General features: G+C 51.9%; 1 protein-coding gene across 1 annotated transcript; it reads left to right on the top strand.

Annotated features, from left to right (window-relative positions):
• The first annotated feature begins 14,772 nt into the window (after positions 1-14,772).
• Positions 14,773-21,241, top strand: PDZK1IP1 (PDZK1 interacting protein 1). Its single transcript, XM_038145081.1, has 4 exons — positions 14,773-14,927; positions 18,020-18,128; positions 20,011-20,109; positions 20,650-21,241. Exons 1-4 carry the CDS (start codon positions 14,861-14,863, stop codon positions 20,720-20,722), a joined length of 348 nt encoding a protein of 115 aa, XP_038001009.1. The 5' UTR covers positions 14,773-14,860; the 3' UTR covers positions 20,723-21,241.
• Positions 21,242-21,490: the final 249 nt, after the last annotated feature.

The following is a 21,490-nucleotide window of genomic DNA, read 5'->3' on the forward strand; positions in this document are numbered from 1 at the left end:
GCTTAATTCAGAGCCCTGCCATTTCCATCCCTGCTTGGTTTTGATGCCTCTTTGTAAATAATTGGTAAGAGTCTGGCATGTGGCTTGGCCTGTTAGGCAGCATTAGTTGCCTGGGAAGAGATCCTGGCCCATGCAAGGATTACCAGCATAGCCCCCACATTTTTGGAAACAACCAACCTCCCCCATCTTAAACTGGGGAAAAGGAGGAAAATTCTTGAGTCCGGGTTGCCTGTGCAGGGGGTTTTTACTAGGGGGGGTTACCTGCAGGGCTGGGCCAGGGAAGGTGCTGGGGGTGAGGAGGCAATGCTGAGGAGGAGGTTTGGACTGGTACTGGTGCCAGGGCTAGGAGAGACAAGCAGGGGGGCTGCCAGGGAGCAGCCGGGGTGGGGCGTGGGGGGAATTGGAGGGTGCTGTCACACAGGTAAATGTTCCTGGTTCCCAAATAACCCTGGGTGGGGTATGAGGGGGTTTTACACCCTTGTTATTAACCTGACGCAAGAAAATAAAATAATTCACCGATACTCAGAAATCCCTCATTCCACACAAACCCATTGCTTCCTGTCTGTGTCTCCTGGGTAGCTGCACAGTTGGGGAAATGGTACAACCTTGTCAGCAGCCCCAGACGCCCCGAGGCACCGCGCTCCTGCAGGGAGTGCCGCAGGTCCCCGGGGTATGTACAGTTGTACTTTAATTGTGATTTGAATGGTACATTTCCTCTGCCCACCTCTCCTCCTGCCTGCTTCATCTCTCGCTGTGTGGACCATCACCCCCATTCCTGTCGGGAGCAGCGCTCTGGGGCAATATCGTACCGTGTGAGTGAATTCCCGCCTTATGAATTTTGGTTTTTTCAGCCCCGTCCCTTTCTCTGCCACCCTCCCCTTGGATTTCTGCATTTTTTCTGCAGAAATGAAGTAACCAGACCTGGTACCCTGAGTCTCAACCCACTGTGGATGTGCTATTTAGAAAACACATTTGTTGTAATGTGTGTGTATATATAAATATATATATATAATGAATATATCAAGAATATTTCTAAATAAAGTTTTACAAAGCAGCCTCCACTCGCTGTCTGCCTCTGTCCCGCCTCACCACTCGAATCCATCATTACTTTGGAGCTCCATCCCTAAATGTCGTGGGGTGAAGATGCCTGCCAGGGTGACCCATTCCCAGCCAGCCAAAGACATAAACGGGCAGCAAAAAACGTTGCAAAAGGATCAGCTAATTGGTTTTGGTTTTAGGGTTTTTTTTGGTTTTTTTTTTTTTTTTTTTATTTTTTATTTTACTGGCTTGACTCACACCGTCCAGCCTGGGCGGGGGGAAGAGCGCGCAGGGCCGGCAGGAAGGAAGGCGGGCGATGAAGCAATGCCCCGCCGCAGGCGAGCGTTACCAGCCACCCCCACTCACCCCCAGCGAGGCACTTGCAGGTCCCCCAAAGGCTCCCGTGGCCTTTTCCCTTCTTTTGGCCAGGCTGACTGTGCAAGGAAGGGGCTGCTGGGGGCCACGCTACTTCCCTTTGCACCACGCCAGGCATTCGGCCATGATTTAACAGGCGGTGAGGGTAATTCCTCTTTTTTAAGAAAGAAATGATCACAGCCACGTGCCTAAGTGCTTTTAAAAATATACAGCACTAATTTGGCAGTGTTTACAGGCTAATACACTAATTAGGCAGTGTTTACAGGCTAAGCAGTCCACTGAACACGTGTGTGCTTTAAAAAATATATATGTGTCTTTATCTATCTATCTATATAGATGTATAACTTATACATACATATTTTTATATATTATCTATCTATCTATATATCTATGTATGTATATCAATATATATATCACCATGCTGCTGATGGTGGCTGACACCATACTGAGCAGGAATGGTACCATAAGGATTTTCTTCTCTTTAATTTCTGTGAAATACAGATTATTGCCTTTCTAAACAAACCCTTTAAAGCATCCCTTGTTTTTTTAAAGCCTCCTCACAAAAGCTTAGCTGCTAACCCTTCCTCCACAGCAGCCTGGGAGCCAACGCTTGCTTTTAAGGTTTCTAGGTGAAATTTCCCCCAGATGGAAAAGGGGAGCCTTTCTCAGGCTCCACCCTGGGGGTGCAGGGAGCCCTGTCCAGAACCCTAGAGGAGGGACGTGGGGGTGTCCCCTCCACAGCCAGGCTGAGCAAGGCCCCAGCAGCCAGGGCTGGGCTGGTTTCATGCCAGGCTCTGGGACAAGGCGTGGGGCAGGTGTGGGCAGTGTGTGGCTGCTGGGTGTTTATCTGGAGCTGGGAGATCATGGCTGTTCATCTGCTTTAACCCCCGTCTCCTGTTCTGCTGCCAGCCCAGCAAGAGCTGATAGCTCACCCAACAGTTATCTCTGCCTCCCACCTCCTGCCCCTCTCCCTCCCTCCTTCCATTGCCCAGACAATTCTCCTTTCACCTCCCCCTTCTGCTTGTTTGCTTTCTTCAAGTGAAATATCCTTGATGGCCACAAGCAATCAGCAAAATAAAAAGCATCCTTAAGGGGGAAACACCTGCAGGGAGAATGCTTCAAACAACTCCGCGCACATTTATAGGTTCTATAACCTATGGAAAAGGCTGAGCGGCTTCCAGTGCCACCTGCTCCATGGTGGGATGGTCAGTGTGCATCACTCCTGATTGATCCCAGTGGCGGGGAGACCCTGGGTGCTGCTCTGCTGGGACAGGCTCCAGGGTTGTGTCCTCAGGTGGTGGCTTCATGCTGGCCATGCTGGAAGAAGCATCTTTCTTCCATCATCTTTTTCTCCTGAGCATCTGGACCTTGGTGCTGCCTGGCCACCAAAATGCAAATGTCACAGAAGGTAGCGGACATTCACCTGCCTTTGTGTTTTGGGGTTTTTTAAAGTGATTTTTAAAAGCCCTTCCCATTCTTGTCTTCCAAAATTTAATTAATTTCTCATCAAATGGTAATTTCTTTCTACAACCATGTTGTGTTGCAAAGGGTGATGTGCAATGCTCTGTGGATTCAAATATATGGGGGAAAACCCCAACTCAACTCAGGTTTTTTTTTCTGTTCATGCAAAACAGAAAAGAAAGTTGGGGAAAGCACCCTAAGGTCCTGGCTGTCCCTGCACAGAAGGGATTGGTGCAGCAGGAGGGAAACGGCCTGCGTGTGATGGGTGGCATTGCCCTCAGCTGGGACAGTGCTGGGCCCATCTCTCACTGATGGCACCACAAGGCGATGGGGGTTCTGGGCTGTGGGGCAGGAAATTTTCTGGCAAATAGCAGTTTCTTCACAAACTTGAAACAGATGCGTTTAAAGGTGTTTTGTTCATCCAGTTTTGTAATGTGTTCCAGGAACTGAGTGACATTCAGGCTTCCAGAGGCAGGAAATTTCCCTTACAAGTGCATGGATGGCACTGGGGAGTGAGAACAGCAGGACTTGACATTGAGATAAAATTGAATTAAAAACCAGAGAGAAGGTGGGAGGATTGCATATATCCAAAATGATGAAAGAAGAAACACAAAACCCCAAAATCACTCAAAATTTGGGCAGCCACTATTTTCCAGCCTCATTGTCTGTTTTTAATTACAGCCTTTCTGGCAAAGCCACGGTTAGGGCAGCCTGCTCTGGCAGCCCTGCCTGGGAACACAGCCGAAGCCAGGAGCAAGGACCTGCTTCATTAAGGGCATTCCCACATAATTGAATCAAATATGCTCACGGAAACGACAGGACCCAAACATTCCCACCCCGGCAGCCGATGAGAAAGCTTCTGCTCTTCGCTGTGACAGGCGAAGTGACAACAGGAGGGAGTAATTTATGGCTCTCTGGGACTGCTCGGTCTGCTCTCCATCCCGGGGCTCATCCCTGACATTCCCAGCGCCACACAAAGGCTGCAGCCTGCCAGTGGTGCCCAGGGGACACCGCGCTGTCACACGCAGTGATCAGGGATCCTCTGTCTCCTCCCAGTCCTGTTTTTTCTCTCTGGTCCTCCTGCCTCTCCTTTCACCTTATTACTCGCTCTCCGGGTTGTTTTGTTTTTTGTTTTGTTTTTTTTGTTTTTTTTTTTTTTTAGTTTCCATCGCAAAACTGGGACGGGAGAGAAAGCAAGGGGTGGATGGGAGAGGATGAGGATGCTTTGAGACCACAGGGGCCACAGCGGGGACCTGCACCACTGATGAGGATGCAGGAAACCTCCTGGGGTGGGTCCAGCAGGCACTTTCAAACTTGTCCCCCCGGTAGACATTCCTTTTCCCCTGCTCTTGGAGCTATTCTCAGCCTCCCCAGTGACCTTTCCGGGGAACAATTTACTATTGTGCTTTGGTGAAGCCCAGCCTCTATTTTTACACTCTGTTTTGCTGATGCGGGCACAGGGAGCGAGACGGGAATCCAGCAGGAAATGGGAGGGAGCGTCTGGAGCACGGTAAAAACCCCGGCGCTTTGATGTGAACCCGGCGGGCAGCACATGGTGGGGCCGGGGGCTTCTCTCCCTGCCCCTTCCTCTGCTAAACCTCGCATGGCACCAGCTTGATGTGGCCGTGCCAGGGTGGCAGTGGGTCCTGCAGCAAAGGGCTTTTGGCAAAGGGGCGGCAAAGCCGCGGTGGTATCGCGCTCCTCACTGCAAAGTGAAAGGCGGCTTTCTGCTGGCGTTGTGCAGTTCAAGGGCTGCTGGAAAGAAGGGAAGGAGGTGACTTGTTGGCTGGGCTAGGAGAGGTTTGAGGCATGCCCAAGGGTGTCAGGAAAGGCATGGCGGAGCATCCTGGCTGCATCTTGTGAAATAAGCCGGCTGGAGGAGGCAGGTCTTTGTGTGAGGGGCTGTCGAGCCTTGGTCCTTCCTGATGTGGGACAGGGAGCTGGGCTTGTCCGGAGTGAATAGCTCCAAAAATGCCAAGCACCGCAGCCTCGAGTGGCTAGGGAAGCGTGCTGCCTGCCCGCCCTGCTCACCCTGTGTTTGTGGCAGGGAACAACAGTGTCCCACTCCAGATGTACATTTGGGAAGATGGCCAAAGCCCAGGGGAGGGAAGGGAATGTGTCCAATGCTGCAGCTGTTCTGCTTCCACCACTGTCAGCACCTGCAGCACGGCCCCTGAGGCAGGACCCTGCTGCCAGGGCTTGCCCAGAGCCCACAGAAACCAGAGGTGAAGTCATCCTGCATGTCTGAAGGGTCCAGCTGTGGTCTCATCTGCTGCCTGTCCAAGGCTGCCTGGGGGATTGGGAGCAAGGGGATGCTTTCAGCAGCTGTCCCATCTCCAGAGCACTTTGCTTGCTGCAGTATATCCCTTCACATGCCGCTGTAGCTGAAACAAAACACATCCACACCGTCCCAGTCGTGTCTTGCCACAATCCAGCATTGCAGCACCACTGCTGTGAGCATCCAGCCTGCTCCATCCCCAGGAATGGCACTGAAATGGGAGCTGGAGGCTGGCAGGGGTGTCCTGGACGGAGTCAGCAGCGTGCCACTGTGGATGCTATGGGTGGGAATTGCCTACTTTGGGTGGGGGAATCTCTGTTCTTGCCAGGGGGGCTTTTGGTGAACTGGTGCCCTGTTTGTGCTGGGCCAGGGTGAGGAACAAGCCTGGGTGAGGCTCCAGTGTGGGACATCACTGAGGTGGGTTAGCAGTGACACACCGGCACAGCCACCTGTGTGACAAGGAGTCACAAACACACACCCCACAAATACCTGTCCATGCACAGGACAGGTGAGTGTGCACTGACCTGCTCACAGATGCACAGCCCACGTGCTCTTGCTCTGTAATGGTGCACAAACACAAACACTCCTTTTTGCACGTCCCATCCCTGTGGGTGCATCCATGGATGCACATTTGTGGACAGTCCTAAATACAGATTTGGATGGATGTGGACATGCAGTCCTGCATGTGTCCCCAAGCCACCCAAGCCCATGACATGCTCACACTTGTGTCCTTGTGTCCCCCCTTGCATGCTGCCCTGCTTGTTGTCCCCATCAGACAAAACTCCAGGGCGGTTTTGCTTTTGGCTGCCATCAGCAGAAATAACTCACAGGCTGCTCCCTGCCTCATCCTCGCAAACCCTGAGCTGTTTTCCTCCTTTCTGGGTCAGGTGGCACCAAACCACCCAAGGCAGGTAGTGGATGTTTTCCCGGGGTGGTTCCAGGGCGGCAGGAAGGCTGACCTGAGCTGGGGCAGCCGTTGCTCCTATCTCGGCTCCCTGCCCGTCCCTGGGACCACCCTCCAGCTGGCTCCATGCTGCTCCGAGCTGCTCCCCTCTATCGCTGCGTGCAGGTGCCGCGGGATGGGGATAAGGCCCTACATCCACACACCCTAAGGGACGGGCAGAAAGGCGCTGTGAGCGGGAGCGTGTCTGTCCCCTCCAGCGGGGACCCTGCCACAACACCACCGCCCTGGAGCAGGAGCTCGCAGCCGACGCCTCCCCAGAGCGGTGTCCCGGGGGGTCACAGCAGGGCTGTCCGACGCGGTCCCACCCGAGACCATCACCGACCCCGGGCGGGCGTTGCGCTCCCCGGGCCGTCTCCTCCGGGCGGGCGCCTCCTTTGAGCAGGCTTGGGGGAAGCCCCGCTCGCAGATAAACGGCACATCAATCGCACCGCGGCACCAGCGCTTCCCGGCGCGGGGCCGGGCCGAGCCGCGGCGGAACCGGGCGGAACCGGGGCGGTTCCGAAGCGGAGCGGACCCAGCCGGCCGCCCCCGCCGCTGCCGCCAGAGGGCGCCGCCCCCCGCCCCGAGCGGCCCCGCGGGAGCGCCGCGCCCGCCCCGGGGTTTGCTCGTAACGGGGCTTAATGCTGTCTCGTGTTTTCCAAATAAAGTGTGTTAAAGACTGTGCTTTCCCATTCTTCCTTTCTCTGCTCTTCCCCTTCTCCATTCCTGCCTCTCCTTTTCCCCTCTTCACTCTCTGCAGGTCTCCCTGGGGTTACCGCAGACAGACAATCGCTGTGTTAAACCCGCTGTATGTAAACACTGCAGCTATTTTCCTGCAGAATTTTGTACTCTGGAGTAGAAAGGTAGAGAGACAGCTTGGGGCAGCTGCTGTTCCCCCCCAGCTCGGCCAGGCTCTGGGGGTCTCAGTGCTGTCTGCAGGCCCCCATCCCTGGAATGTGAAGGCAGGACGTTCTGTGCCTGTGGTCACCAGCTCTCCTCTGGCTCTGCCAGAGGAGCGCAGGCAGCCGAGTCCCCTGGGATTTCAGCAGGGGTGAGGTGACCCTGTGAAGACTCACACTTCCCAGTGGGAGCGCCGGTGGCTGTGCCGATGCCCTGCTAATTACTGAGTTCTAATTAATGTCCCACCAGTCCTGGAAACAAACTGTTCTCCTCAGTCCCAGGCAAAGGCATCTCCCAGGGGTCTTCACCTTTTGTCCTCAAAACCTGTTCAGGGCTGGATCCAAGAGGAGCCTGTTCTCAGCTGCCGTGGCACATCGGCACAGTTTGGCGTTGTTCAGCCCTTTCCTATCAATCCTGTCCCTCCTGCAGGAGCCCTGGGTCCCTGTCCCCATCTCAAGCTACTCAGTATGTCTGCAGCAGCATCCTGAGGGGGCCGGCAGCCTCCGAAGCTTCAGGAATGGGTTAAAGTTCCCAAAGAGCTCTTCTAACTTCAATATACCCTGAGAAATGCCTTTTTCAGGTCTTGGACTCACATGAAATCCCTCTGGCCTTTCCACGTCCCTCCCACTCCCTTTCCCAGCAACAGAAGTCACTGCTCTGAGGAGACGAGGACATGATTTCCCCCTCTCCTCCATTACCTGCATCTGTTTGCTTGGGTGGCAGCCAGAAAAGTGACTTCATGCATTCAATCTTTTTTTCCCCTGTCCTTTATTTTTCATTTTATTTTCCTGCTAGCCCAAGGCTCCCGCCTGTTGTAGAGTCGAGGGGGAAGCATTCCGGCCAAATCCTACCCTTGTGTTATGGTAATCGCGGCTGCCACCCAGCAGATGCAGCTCGCTGAAATAAAAAGGCTGTTTAACAGGCAGGGAGAAGGAGAGGGGAGCTTTTGTTTGGCACTCGCCAGGGTTGGAGTACACTTGTAAAGCAACAACTGGAGCTCGTTGAAAAGAAGTGGAGGTTATTAGGTTCATTTCACTTACTGCCGATGGTCCCGTTATTTTTTCCCTTCATATTCCAGGCTTTTGCCCTGGTTCTGAGAAGGAAGAGGAGAGAGATGCCACCTGAAAACCTGCTTCCCCTGCTGCTGACCATGGAAATAGGGCTGGTGCCTGCTGGCAGGGTTCTGGTTGATTGCAGGCCAGAGTTCAAGGACGCTCAGGATGGTCTCCTGTGTAGGGGATGCTCCTCCCTCTGCCCAGGGCCCTTTCTTTTTCCCAGTAAGGATGTGGGGCTGGAGGAAGGAAATCACCTTCCTCAGGTGGTGCTGAGCAGGGGTGCTCTACTGAATGCAGGCTCCTCTCTACCCCTTGGGGATCTAGACAGTCACGCAGGGGTATCCTGCTCATGGGACGGGGCCTTTCCTGGTGCTCCTCTACCTTCCAGGATGCTTGGCCCTGCCTATTGTGAGACAGCAAAGTTAAGAAGACTCAAAAGCATACTCAGTTGTGCTGGGAGCTATCAGAACACAAGGCTTGTCAGCAGCAGAGGTGGTCCAGAATTTGTCAGAGCTTGGACAGCAATGGGTTGCTGATGGGGAGGAAAAAAATTCAGGTGACTACAGAAGCTGGGATGGTATAAACCTTCATCCTTGGTGGTTATAGTCTTGTTTTGGAGTGTTGCAGTTTTGGATGGGAGAATGACAGAAAGCAGTGCCATGGGATTTTTATCTTCCCCCAGGTAAGTGGGGATAAAAAAAATTATTAGATGGGTTGGATTTCTGTTCCTGGCTCCCTCTACCTACCTATCTATCCCTCTGTCTTGATGCATCTTTCACCAGCCCTCTTTGCTCTGAAAAACAGCAGTGATCCCCTTCAGATGCCAGGAATTAAATCAGTACATTCCCTCTCCAATTCAGGTAGCTGTCCATAAATCTTCCCAGCTTCAGGCTGGTCTCCTAGGACTCCCACATCAGCTGGGAACCTATTTAATCAACTGCGATGATCTGTGCAGTCTGCTGCCCAAAGGCCCTTTGAACTCTTTGTCTCCTCGATGAGTGATGCTCGAATCCCTGAGGGTTTAGCCAGAGTGGCCCATTCTGTGTGACAAGGCTCAGGTGAATAATGCCTGGAGCTGGCAGTGCCCAGGGTGCTGAGAGGAGTCCCAGCCCCTCTGCCAAGGCTTTATCACCACATCTCCCCATGGCCCCTCTTGGCTCTCTGCAAAGCTCCATAAACCCACACAGCATGAAGAGCACCCAGCCTGGTGCCAGGGGAAGACAATTATAGCTTTTTTTGGGAAGGCTTGGCAAGGGCTGGAGGGGATGTATGAAATCACAGCCTCCCCCTCCTGGGGCTGCAGGCTTGATTTTCAGCATAGTTTAGAGCATTTTAGGTTTTGGCTGGCTGGGAATCAGTTCCATGCAGCAGCTTTGCCGAGGGACTTCTGGAAGAGGTTTTCCATGCTGGTCCAGCCGTTGGAAACCCAGAACTCAGCATGGCTTAGGATATGGCCTCCAGGAAACAAATCTAAAGCTGCCCCAAAGCAGCAGGACTCTTGGATCAGTTTCCAACCAGGGAAACGCTGGAGTGCCACCTTTAATAGCTGAGATTCTCTCCTAGGCTGTGTGGAAGTTGTGCTGGAGGTGGCTTCCCCTGCCCCCCAACAGCCTCCAAGCAGCACAGCCTGGTGAGATCCAGCCAGGTCCATGCCCCAGCTCCATCCTGCTCTGGCCCAAGGGGTCACTGTTTCCAAAGGCTTCTGCACTCCACAAATCACAATTTAGCATGAACCACCATCAAGACAGGCAAAGTACCCTAATCTGCCCCCATATTAGGGTGTTGGAAAACAATAATCCAAGAAGGAAACACATTATCTGGCCTTGTTACTTTACAAAGTAATTTAAATTAATTTTTCCCTAGAGTGGTTAGGGAGCACTGCAACTTGCCCTTGTCTATTCTCTCCAGCTAATGAAGCTTTACCAGAGACTGCTCGTGAATTCCTATTAAGACCTCATCTTAGAGGTTACAGGGCAAAGCAATTTCTGCTCCTGGGAAAAATGCCTATGAATTTGTAATAGTAAGTCCATGTTTGATAGGGATTAGCATCTGAAAGGGGTAGAGTGGTGGGTAGCAGAGAAAACATTATTTCAATTAGCTGAAGAAAAGCAATTTAACATCTGATTATAGTTTACACTTTTAATTTTCTCCTATTTCTCCTCTATTTTTTTCCTAATTTTCTGGCATCTGAAGTAATTATTTCCTGAAACTTTCCACCCTCACCAAACCAGCCACCTTTCCCTTCTCCTCCTTTCGTCCATCATAGTTGAGATTCAAATGTAAATGGTTGCTGAGTTGAGTTTTTTCCTTTCCCTTCTTCTCTCCAGATTCACTGAACTTGGGGCTGGTGTAGAGGATGCTGTATCAAATCACACTGAAATGGGACATGATATTTCTCTTCATGCCAAGGAGGTGAAAGAGGAGGAAGAGGAGGCTTTGCTCCACATCCAGGCTCATGGTCAGGCTCATGCCCAGCAGCTTGACACAGTGCCAGTGCCTGACTCTCCTAGGCAGAGCCCCAACGCCTAAAGATCCTCTCTGTCCTCAGAAATTACTTCCAATTCCCTCTTTTCCTCGAGCTCAGCTGTGCTCCATCTATTTTTTCGTGGCTTCTTGGTCTCCTATTTCCTAATGACGATGCAATCAGTTTTCGGGTGGGAGATTCCTCGTGCGGAGGCTCGTTGTTATTTAAGGAAGATCATGAAATCCATCCTTAATGAAAGGACAGGAGAAAAACCTTCCACCAAGTTACACTGAAGCCTGAGATTATCATTTTTATGGGCTTCCAATCTTTCCTGCCTCATGTCTTATCAGCAAATGCAGCTGGAGGCTTCAAAAACCCTCCCAGCTTGCTGCTGATTTTATGGGATGAAGATTAGAGATGATCGGATAGCAAATTATTCATTCCATTCGATATCCCTGGGCAGGAGGGAATATCCAGAGCAAAGTCAGCTCCTTTCTCCCTCTCTGAGCATCACACATTGGGAACCTTCCTATCTGCCACTCCAGCAACGCAGCAGTGCTTCCCCCCCACACTCAGAGGTGATTAGGAGTGCAAAATTCCCTCTGAGCAGATGGAAGAGCCAGGGGGAATCACAGAAGCAGGCTCATCCCCCAACAATGAGGCAAAGCAGAGGCAGGTGGGGTTTCTTCTTGTTGCAGGGATTTTCGGCTTGATTCCTGCCAGCCCTCCAAGGCAGGGTGGATCATGTGGGTGTTTTCTCAGCCTAATTTTCCAAGGCTCCGGGGCCTGAGGCTGATGTAAACGTGCTGTCAGAGCCCTGGCAGGTCCTGGTGTCAGGGACAGAGGAGCAGGGAGCTCAGGGGGGACAGTGGACAGAGGAGAGACCCCAGAGCTGCCCTCAGATGTAGGAGCAGCAGCATCAGGCCCCTGCACAGGGAGTGGAGGGCATGAATGCTGCCCAGAGATCCATCCCCAGATCAACTGGAGTAAAAAATTCCATCCAAAAAGTCCCATGAAATACCCATGGGCCACACTGGGGCTGCTGAGCAGGCCTTAAGGGCAAGTGAAAGCCATGGATGCCTTTTGCCAAGCCGTTGACACTGGGGTGTTCAGCAGCACATAAATAAGAAAATACATGGCAGCCTAAAGGCATTTCAAAGAAGAGAAGTGGGGTACAGAGCTGTGATAGATGAAAACCCACAGCAGGATCTGCCTTTTTCTGCTGCCTTTTACCTACAGTGGCACATTGAGCCAAGAAAATGCCCTTTTCACAGCGGTTGTAGCTCCTGGCTCTCTCCTGGCAGCATCCAGAGCAGGCAGGATTTGAAAGACAAGTGTCAACGGGAAATGAGAGAACTCTGGCACAAGCGAAGAATATTTGATTTGGTTGGTAGATGTCAAAAGAAACAAGAAATTTTACATTTGATTTGTGTTTGAGGGTTGGTTTTGTTTTGTTTTGTTTGGTTTGGTTGGGTTTTTTTTGGTGTGGGTTTTTTTTATGTTTCATAGCAGCTATTGAAATGTAATAAATTTATAATTACTTTTCTATGAAAAAAATCTTCTTTAGTGAATATTCAGGTTTGCTCCCATACAGTATTTTTTTTTTTTATTTTTATGACTCTATCTGGGAGACAGGGAGGAAATGGAGAGGATGAAAGAGGGAAGGAAGGAGGGAGGAAGGAAGGAAGTGAAGGAGGTGAAGAAGAAAGAAAACAATTTTCATTAAAACACAGAGTCCCACAATGTTTTTCAAAGAGGAACTAGCATCTGTGCTTTGAGATAGATTATCCAGGAATGTTGCTTTGAGCAAATACTAATTTTTCCTAGAAGTTATGTATTTTTTAGGGAAAATAATCGCCAATTTTTGGAGTATATGAATGTAAAGCCTGAAATTCCAATCCCTGCTTTGTGTAAAATCTGTTATACATACAACTCAAATGGGTCCTTGAAAAAGCATTGAGCTGGCTCTGGCTCCACTTGGCTTTGACTAAATGCTGCCAGGCTGATTTGTCCTTCTGTGCCTCAGCTTCCCTCAGCTCTAAAATGGACCTGTAGGGCTTTGTCTCACCATGGCTGGTTTTTGCTGGAGGCTTAAATGAGAGAGACAGGAAGATTTCCAGCACCCAGCAGCAGAAACACACAGTTATTTGTCATTGCAGGTCCCAAGCCATGGCCAGGATGCCAAAAAGAAAACCTGGCTGGCAAATAATTTGTTGAAATTTCAGACTTTGACCCTGCAGTGAGGCTGCTACAGTGACTTGCAGCTTCTCATCCCCCAGGGCAGACCCAGGGATATGCAACCAAAGAGGTGCCACGGGAGCTTTGTCACAGAGGCACCTTCCTTCCTAATGGCTGTGGGGGCTAAACGTGCTTTGGAGCACAGCGGAGCTTTGAGATAAGCACTGAGTGATTCCCTGGCCTCATCAGCGAGCCAAAAATCATTGACTTGTCTTAAATGTCATATAAATGTGGGAACGTGCAATTGGTGAAGTATTATTGGCTTCTCAAGATGGAGCTGACAGCAAGAGCACTGCCTGAAAGGCACAGAGCCCTGCCTTCATCTCAGGGCCTGGCCTGTCATCTCCTGTCACCCCAACACACCATAGCAGGTGGATGGATCCTTGAGACCTCCCTGTCTTTGGGAAATAAGCCCCAAGTCCCTGGAGCTGTGCCGTGCAGGGCCCTGGGGTGATTACACAGCTCAGAGTACGTGAAGAAGGAACCTCAGGAGCCAGCCCCAGGCGTGGCAGGGAGTGGACAGCAGCAGCAGAATGTCCCAGACCTTGAATTTCCCGGGGGCAGCAGCAGGACCAGCTTCTCTAGGACATCTGATCTGCTGATAAAGCCTTCTGCTCCAAACAGCCAGGCTGCTTTTGCTGGGCTTCTGCAGAGAAAAGCAACAGGCAGCAGCAAAGATGGAGGTGTCTGCACGCTTTCTCAGCAGGTTTCCCCAGGTCTTGGGGAACCCAAAGTTCATTCTCGCTTTTGCTTATTCACAAGCCATTCCTTTTCCTCTGTAACATGATTAGATTGTTTTACAGGGCCTAATTATGGGCCCTTGTTGTGATACTTCCTTGCTGGATTCATCGGAAAGTCCCTGCCCCACTGATTTCGCAAGCAAAAATTAGTGGGGTTGGCAGTGGGGTTATCCCACACTGCAGCTGGGGGCCTGGCCACGGAAAGGAATCTGGGAAAAAGTTGGGAACTGGCGTTGGAACTTGTACAGCTCAAAGTCACATCTGCTTTGTCTTCAGGATAAATGATATTAATGTAAGTAACAGGTAAAGAATTGAGGTGAAGGAGGGCAGTCGTCCTCTGATGAGTGTGCATTCCTGAGGGTGCTGCACATTCCTGAACATGGGTTCCATGGGAATAAAGTGTTATTTGGAGCACCCAGGCAGGGTCCCTGGAGTGGAAATTACCAGACCCACAAGTCGGGGGCTCAGATGCTGCTGAGGGGTTTCAAAGATGCTGTGACACATCACAAGAGGAGTGACAATGGAACCCCTGGCTCACAACTTTACGATTTCCTTCGGGAGCAACTAAAGTTTCTCAGCTGTGAAGCCAAATATCTTTTATTCTTCCTGTGGGGTGGGTTTGTCAGTCATCCAAACCTGACATGAGCTGGAAAACTGCTTAACTCGGGACCTGCAACTTTCTCAGTCCTGCAGCATTTGTGCAGCTTTTGTGAAGGGCAAGCCTTGTGGCCTGCTGTAGCTCTTTGGCTGTCTCTACCTCTTCTGGTATTGAAGAAATTTTGGGGACTGATGACTCAATAAAATGAAGGCTGGGTCTGCTGTGTTTAATAGTGATGTGGGAGGAGAGAGGCAGTACCCAGCATGGAGTCTGGTCTATTAATTGGATGTTTTAGAGTCACAAATCTGTTTTTCTGGGTTATTAGAGACACTTGCTGAAAAGAAAAAGCAGGGAAGCGAGTGGGGGTCCCACAGGGTGGGAAGGAATGTCAGAGCTGGGGCATTGCTGGGCTCCCCCTGTTCTCCTCCTGTGGGGAGGGGACGTGAGGGACACCACGCTCCCCAAGCTTCACAGGGGAAGAGTTTTACCCATCTCAGTCTGTTTTTTTTTTTTTCCTCCTGGCCCGATGCAATTGTTTTGTGCCTGAGTTCCCTCCCACGCCCTACCTGAGGGGACCGTCAGGTTCAAGACACCGCGCCCCAAACTCCCCTCCGGCTTCGGCGGGAGAAGGCGAGGAGGCGCCTCCTTCCCTCGGCGGGATTTGAATAACCAGGTGAGAGCCTCGGCCTTCCTCCTTAGGGCGTTTGATAATTGACCAGGCGCTCATTCCTGCGGCAGGGCTCTCCCGCGCGGCCCGGCCCGCTGCCACCATGCCCGCCCGCCGCCTGCTGCTCCTGGGGCTGCTCCTGCAGCTGCAGGCCGCCTGCTGCCAGCAAGGTAAGGCGGGCACCGCCGGCCACCCCGGCAAACAGAGGCAGGGGAAGGCGGCGAGCCCCGGGCAGGTGGGAGCTGCTGCTGGGGGACGAGGGACGGCTGTGCTAGAGCGTCCTGGGGAGGGAAGATTCATCCCTGCTCCTGCCTGGGCTCAGCTCTGGGTGGGCGGGTGTCTGGTGGGCTCAGGGGTTTTGCCAGAGCTGGGATCTAGAGACTTTTCTACCTGTTTTGCTGAAGGCTGAAACTGCCACCTGAGGTTTATCTGAGGTGCTTGCACAGAGATAAACTGCTCTGCTTTACCTCTGGCAGGACTGTGCACTGAGATGAGTAATCTGTTTTCTTAAGGCTTTTTTTTTCTTTCTTTTTTCTCACTCTTATCCTTGAGCAAGTGTTGTTCTGAGTTGCTCCCTGAGCTCTCTGATCCTCCTGTTAATCTGTAATTTTGGTCGTTGCTGAGGAGAGGGAGCAAATATTTTCCTCAGCAAATTGACCTCCTCTTCTCTTCCCAAAGACTTAATAGAGAAACTTCCTACGCTAGGGTATTATTTTTAGGAAAATCACTGAGGGCTTCTCTGGTGCTAGAAATAATGAGGAGTAATTAAAACTCATCTGGTGCTGCCAAAGTCCCGGAAAATTCCCTCCCCCTTTCTCCTCCTGATGCCCCAGCCCTGACCGCTCTTCCTGTGTTTGTTTACCAACTTGCTGAGGATTTAACAGTCTGCAGTGTCCATTGTCAGCAGGGTTGAAAGTTTTGCTTGGAAAGAGTAAAAAAAAAAAAAATCCTTTAATGAGGATTCAGAGCCTGGCACAGCTTCCTTAGACAGCAGAAAAGACAGGCAGCCAAAGCTTTCCAAACACTCAGAGAAGATGTATTAAAAAGCAGGTCTGTGTCTTCAAATCAGCTGTGGAGTGTGGAAATGGAATTGCAACAAGTGCACAGGCTTATTTTGGCTCCAGCACTTCCCTTGGTCTGGTGTGTAGCTGCAGATGTGTGGAGACACATCTGCCAGGGCTGCAGATTCCACACTGCTTAGCTTGGCTTCAGAGATCATCCCTGTGGGGGAAAACCCCATCATTACCATGGGGCAACACAGAGAGGAGGTGGCAGAGCCTGAGGGACAGGCTGACCCAGGAGGGGCATCCCCTGTGAAGCAGTTTTTCCAGGAACACAGTCCTGTTTCCACAGGTGAGACTCATCCTTTCAGCCATCCCTCCTGGCAGGGCAGCAAGGTGTGCTGGTGGGCCTGCAGCCAGGCAGTGCCCCGAGGGCTGGGACCCAAACATTTACTCCCTGAATAGATCCTATCAAGCTCTTGCTCCTGCCTGATCTCTATTCCTCTTTCTTATGCCAGTACAAGTTTCCCAGCGGGTATTTCAGCCCAGTGCAGAGGCATTTGCCATTCTCTTACCGTCCTTATCTCCCCCTGCAGCTAGGCCCTACATGAACTCTGGAAGCCAGAAACCCTTGATTTTGGTTTGGTGTTTTCCCTTTTGGCTTTGGATGCTCTGGAATCTGGTGGAAACAGCCACAGGAGTGAGATTTCACTCACAAAAACATCCAGTACCTCCTGAGCATGCTTGCTCCAAGGAGGTCTGCTACCACTTTTCTTCCCCCCTCCTTTCCTGGAAGATCACGAGATGCAAATTTGGCAGTTTAAGTCATTGCTGACTTCATTCCCTGGTTGCCCTTGATCTCCCTTAACCCCAGCAGGAACCTCACAAAGGGCTGGACCTGACCATCCCCCAGCCCCGCCCAGGCTTAGGCTGGAAACCTTGGGTCTGGCAGGAAAAATAAACTACAACTAATAAATAAATGTGGCCAGCAGCCAAGGGCAGAGTGAGGGAGGATGCAAAGGGAGCCAAAATTCAGCCAGGAGGCAATAGGTGCATTTGGGGCTGCACTCACAGGGGTGGTGAGCAGCAGGGCAGGAGCATCCTTGACCAACAGGTAGGACAGGAGGGGACTGACCCCTGCTCTTCCCCACTGTCACCAGCCCTGGCTGCCACCAGCAGCAGCCTGCTGATACAATGGTATTTCAGTGGAAACACACTGATAGGAGAGGGAATTTCTGTCTGAGCTCCTCCTGCTTGAGTTTCTGCTCTGGCACCTTGCAGAAACATGACAAATGTCTCTGTGGGGAGAGGGGGCTGAGAGATGCTACTCAGGGCTGTTCTCACAGCCCCTTGCCCAGGAGTGCCACTGCTTTCCAGGCTGGCACTGCTGGTGAGTCAGCTGGCCAGGCTGATTTCAATTCCAAGAGGGAAAAAAGAGCTGTGTTTTGGGGGTTGAGGTCTGCTGTTGTTTTATTTATTATTTTTTATTTAAAAGTCTCTTGCAGTAAAGACTCCAGTAGCTGGGGGTGTTACCAAAGGACAGTGCCTCTCCCCAAAATCAGAGGGAGGAGAGGGGAGCTGTTAGCAGCAGAGCCAATGTGAAGCTGACTGTGGGTTAGGAGTTGACACGTGTGGAGCACGCAACCTACTCTTACTACTGCTAGTAAAGATTATTTTCTGTCATAAATCATTTGCTGCTCTGGAAACTTGTTGGATGGTACATTTTACCAAAATCCACAATGACAACTTTTTGCTGTGGGAGTGGCAACCAAATCTTACACCCTCCCTGTTACAGAGTCATTATTTTACCAGTCAGTATTTGGAAGATATCCCAGGAATGATGTCTGTGGCATCTGGGGACAGAGAATAAGCAGTTTGCTGAAACCCCTCTGCCTTCCTCCCTTTGGCAAACATTTTCCTTCACTCCCTTTTTCCATGTCCGCCAGGCCTTTTCTCCCCCATCACAGGGCCACCAGCCCCCCAAGGTGCATGTTTATGTATTTGTATGTGGGTGTCAGTGTGTATGGGCCCCAAAGCTGTCAGGCACCACACTCCACATGCAAACACCAGTGAAAATGTTGTTAATTGTACTTTGTTTCATTGCTGTCACCCAGGTAAACCTGCTTGAACTGACAGTAATGTTCTGCTCAGATTTGCAGGATCAAGATCTCATCTGGACCTTGCTGAAGCTGGATGGGAGGAGCTGGGCAGATAAAGCCTGAGGATGAGTTTCTAACCTGTGTCCTGTTCTCTCCCTGCAGCCCGGGGCAGCCTCCAGCCATGGTCGCAGGGTGTCATCGCAGTGGTTGTATTTCTGGTCCTGGTGGCCATTGCTTTCGTGGTCAACAGGTTCTGGTGCAAGGATAAAGTGTAAGTATGGCAGGTTGCTCTGAGCTGGGCTTGGCTGCCTTGGCACGTGTCACTTCCAGCAGCCTCTGTGCGTGTGCCAGCATTGGGAACACTGTGCTTGCTGTGCTGGGAGATGGGCCGGGAGAGCAAAGACTTCCTGTCCTCGTCTCCCTGTCCTTTTGTCCCTGTCCTGGTCTCTGATCCCTGTTACTGATTGCCAGGTGTGAGCTTGCACCATACAAATGCTGCCATGAGAAAAGAAAGCGCTGTGCTGGGAATGGCAAACCACAGCCTTGTGGCTGGATCACATGGGAATGTGTTCAGGGGGCTGGCCCAGCCTGGTTTTCTGTGGCTTTTGGGGGTGCAGCTCTCATGTGCCTTATATCCATGGAATAATAAGCCTGAGCCAGCTATTTTTTTTGGAAAGTTGTGAGAACACACTGAGAGGAGCTGGGAGAAAAGGAAGGTAGTGGCACTGGCAGTACCCTCCACCTGGAGCCCATGGCACAGGCAAATGTGGTGTCTTTATTGATCTGAAAAAGGCTCTGTGGGATGAGTTAACTCTTGCCTGGTGCTGGCCAAGCAGAGTCACAGGCTGCTGCTCCTGCTCAGCTGAGCAAGGCCAACTGGCTAAGTTGCAGGAACCTGATCTTGAACCTGAGCCCAAAGGCAACAGAGGATGAAGACCAAAAGCACCCCACATCTGTTTCGCAGTTCCTCTGCACTGGTGGGGTTGCTTTAAGCTGGAGTCTTCTTGCACCTGTACGTTCCTGCAACCTCTCCAGGCCGAGGAGGTGGGCAGCTGGTTTATACTCTGAGCATCAGCAGGTCAGCTTTAGCCCCAGAGGCATTTGAAGTGGATCCCTTTAGGATGCATCCTGGGTCAATGCATGATACAATGTGTGTGTATGTATATTTATATGGTCTGATTTGCCACTGTAGTCTTTGTTTCCTAAGAGGAACCTTTGTCCTCAAACTGAAGGAGCCCCCAGCCCACGGAGTGGCAGGCAGGGGTGGTGTTTCCCACTGCTGCCCGTGCCTGGCTGCCTTTTCCCAGCCTGGAGGCAGAGGATGCTGAGGAGGGCTTGAGGAGGGAAGGTGCCTTGTTTTAATTAATCTGGCCTTTCTTCAGAAGAGTGGCAGCGAGGCTCAGCAGCCTGGAGCACTGCCAGCTCTGTGCTGTCACTGTGACAGCAGCTATCAGCTCGAGCCACTGCCTGTTTATGCCAGCCTGTTCCTTGAAAATGCCTCTGAAATTGCCCTTGGGCAAGTGCTGGAGGAGGCAGGGCCGTGCATGCAGGGTGGACCTGCACCCACCCTCTGCTGCTGAATCCCCCTGGCACTGCTTAGGCTACAGACTTGTTCCAGAGCCCAGCTTTAGGAGTCTGGCTCCAAACACCCCATCCCTGCCCAGTGGCTCCTTCTACAAGCGATCCAGGCTCACTTGTGAGAGAGAGCAGCTCGGCTTTGCTCACATAGATGTGCACAAGGACAGCTCTCCTGCGCCAGGGCTGAGGCACCAGTGGAGCCTTGACTGCTCTCTCTGTGTCCATCGGGATCCACAGGGGACTATTTTGCAACAGATTACACAGAAGTAGACTGGAAAAACCAGTTAGAGGGAGAAAACAATCCCACGTATTGACAATGAGTCCTGCTGACTGCCAGCACAGTGCTGGGAGTCACCGCTGTGGAGACAGGAGTTGGCACTTGGCACAGCCTCTGCAAACCGGAGGGTGTTTCTCCTTGTCCATGTCCTGCTGGGAAGGAGGCTGAGCAGGGTGTGTGAGGACAGAATCACATCCAGGTCCTTTGTTGTCTCTGTGGTGTCATCACCAGTAAGGGGCTGCTCCCCTGCATGGCTCCTTTGCTGCTCTGTCCAAACCCCTCTCTTCTCTCCCTCCAGGGAAAATGCCGAGAACGTGGTGAGTGTGGAGGACAAGCCAGATGCTGTCACATCCAACGGCCATGAAGGGAGATACATATCAGCTGCAGCTGACTTCAGGTGAAGGACCTGCTCAGACTTCTTCCCCATGGCTCCCTGGGGACAGCTCAGACATGCAGAGCCATGGTCTCACTCACTCAGGGTGATGTGTGGGGTCTCACCCAGACGTCCTATGCACCTATTTTTGGGGCTTTTAACCTTTCCAGGGGCTAAGCACAAGGCAGTGAGGGAGTATCCCCTTCTCCCTCATCTCTCTCTATCCCTGCAGCTGAGCCCCACAATCCATCCACCACCTCACAACCTGCTACACCACATTTTTCTTATGCTGTGTCACAGCTTTCCAACAGAAGAAATCACCAAAAGTGACCGCCAGTCACCACATAGATGGTGACAGCCAAAAGAGCCCTCACTAACAATTAGAACCATTCCCATCCCACTCTTGGCTCTGGTCCTTTCAGGGTGACTCCTCCTGTGGTCCCCATCTCATCCCTCACTCTGTGCACAGCTGGCACCAGCAAGGTCAGGACGCTAGTGGTGGCTTTGGGGATGTTGGTCTTGCTGGGACTGAGCTCAGCATTGCACTTGTCCCTCTTGGTGCAGGTCCAAAGAGAACCAGCACGCCTACGAGAACACCGTGGAGCCCGAGGAGAAGGTGATCACCACGGCCATGTAGCAGCACCCACGTGCCGCCCTCCTCTTGCTCTCGATCCGCTTCCCGCTATTGCGATGGGCATTTTCACAGAGACCCTCTGCACTGGCACCCCCTAGGAGTGAGGGGCCCCGGCCTCTCCACAGCACCACCACCTCCTGATCTTCTCCTTTTCCACCTGTGGGACATGCACTTGTCCCTCTGGGGCTGGTGTCCCCATGGGCATCGGTCCCTGGGAGAGGCCTGGAGGTGCCACCTCTCCTGCCTGGTGGTCACCCCGCCTGGTTGGCGAGGTTGGTGTCCCAAGTCCCAGGAGAGTGTTGACCTGTTCAAGACACAGAGGGGATCCTGCTGGGTGCCTGGGACATCCCCACGCTCCCAGGTGCCCTTCAGGGAGCTGCTGTCGGAAAACCTGCTCTTTTCTCCTCAGTTCACCCTCCTTTTTATGACCTACACCATGCATTTTAATGTCAGAACAAACCTCCGCCTCTGTACATATCTTCCTGGTGAGCAATAAAGAGAATTGTTGCCTATGACAGCAAAGAGGGTCGTTCTGCTAATCAGCCAAAGGACTTTCTGGCATCTCACAGCTCTCCCAGCCTTCAGGCAGTTGGGAGAATGAAGGACATCAGAGAACGCTCAGCATTTGGACTGCTCCAGAGCCTCAAAGGATTTACAGGGAAGTGAGAGCATCATTCCCCTCCATTTGCCAGGTAGGGTTACTGAGCCACAGAAACAATCCTGCACTTCTCAGTGCTGCTTAATGGGTAAAAGGCAGCAGTCCCTGAATCC

Source organism: Motacilla alba, chromosome 8 (genome assembly GCF_015832195.1).
Source record: "Motacilla alba alba isolate MOTALB_02 chromosome 8, Motacilla_alba_V1.0_pri, whole genome shotgun sequence".
Taxonomy (NCBI): Eukaryota; Metazoa; Chordata; class Aves; order Passeriformes; family Motacillidae; genus Motacilla; species Motacilla alba.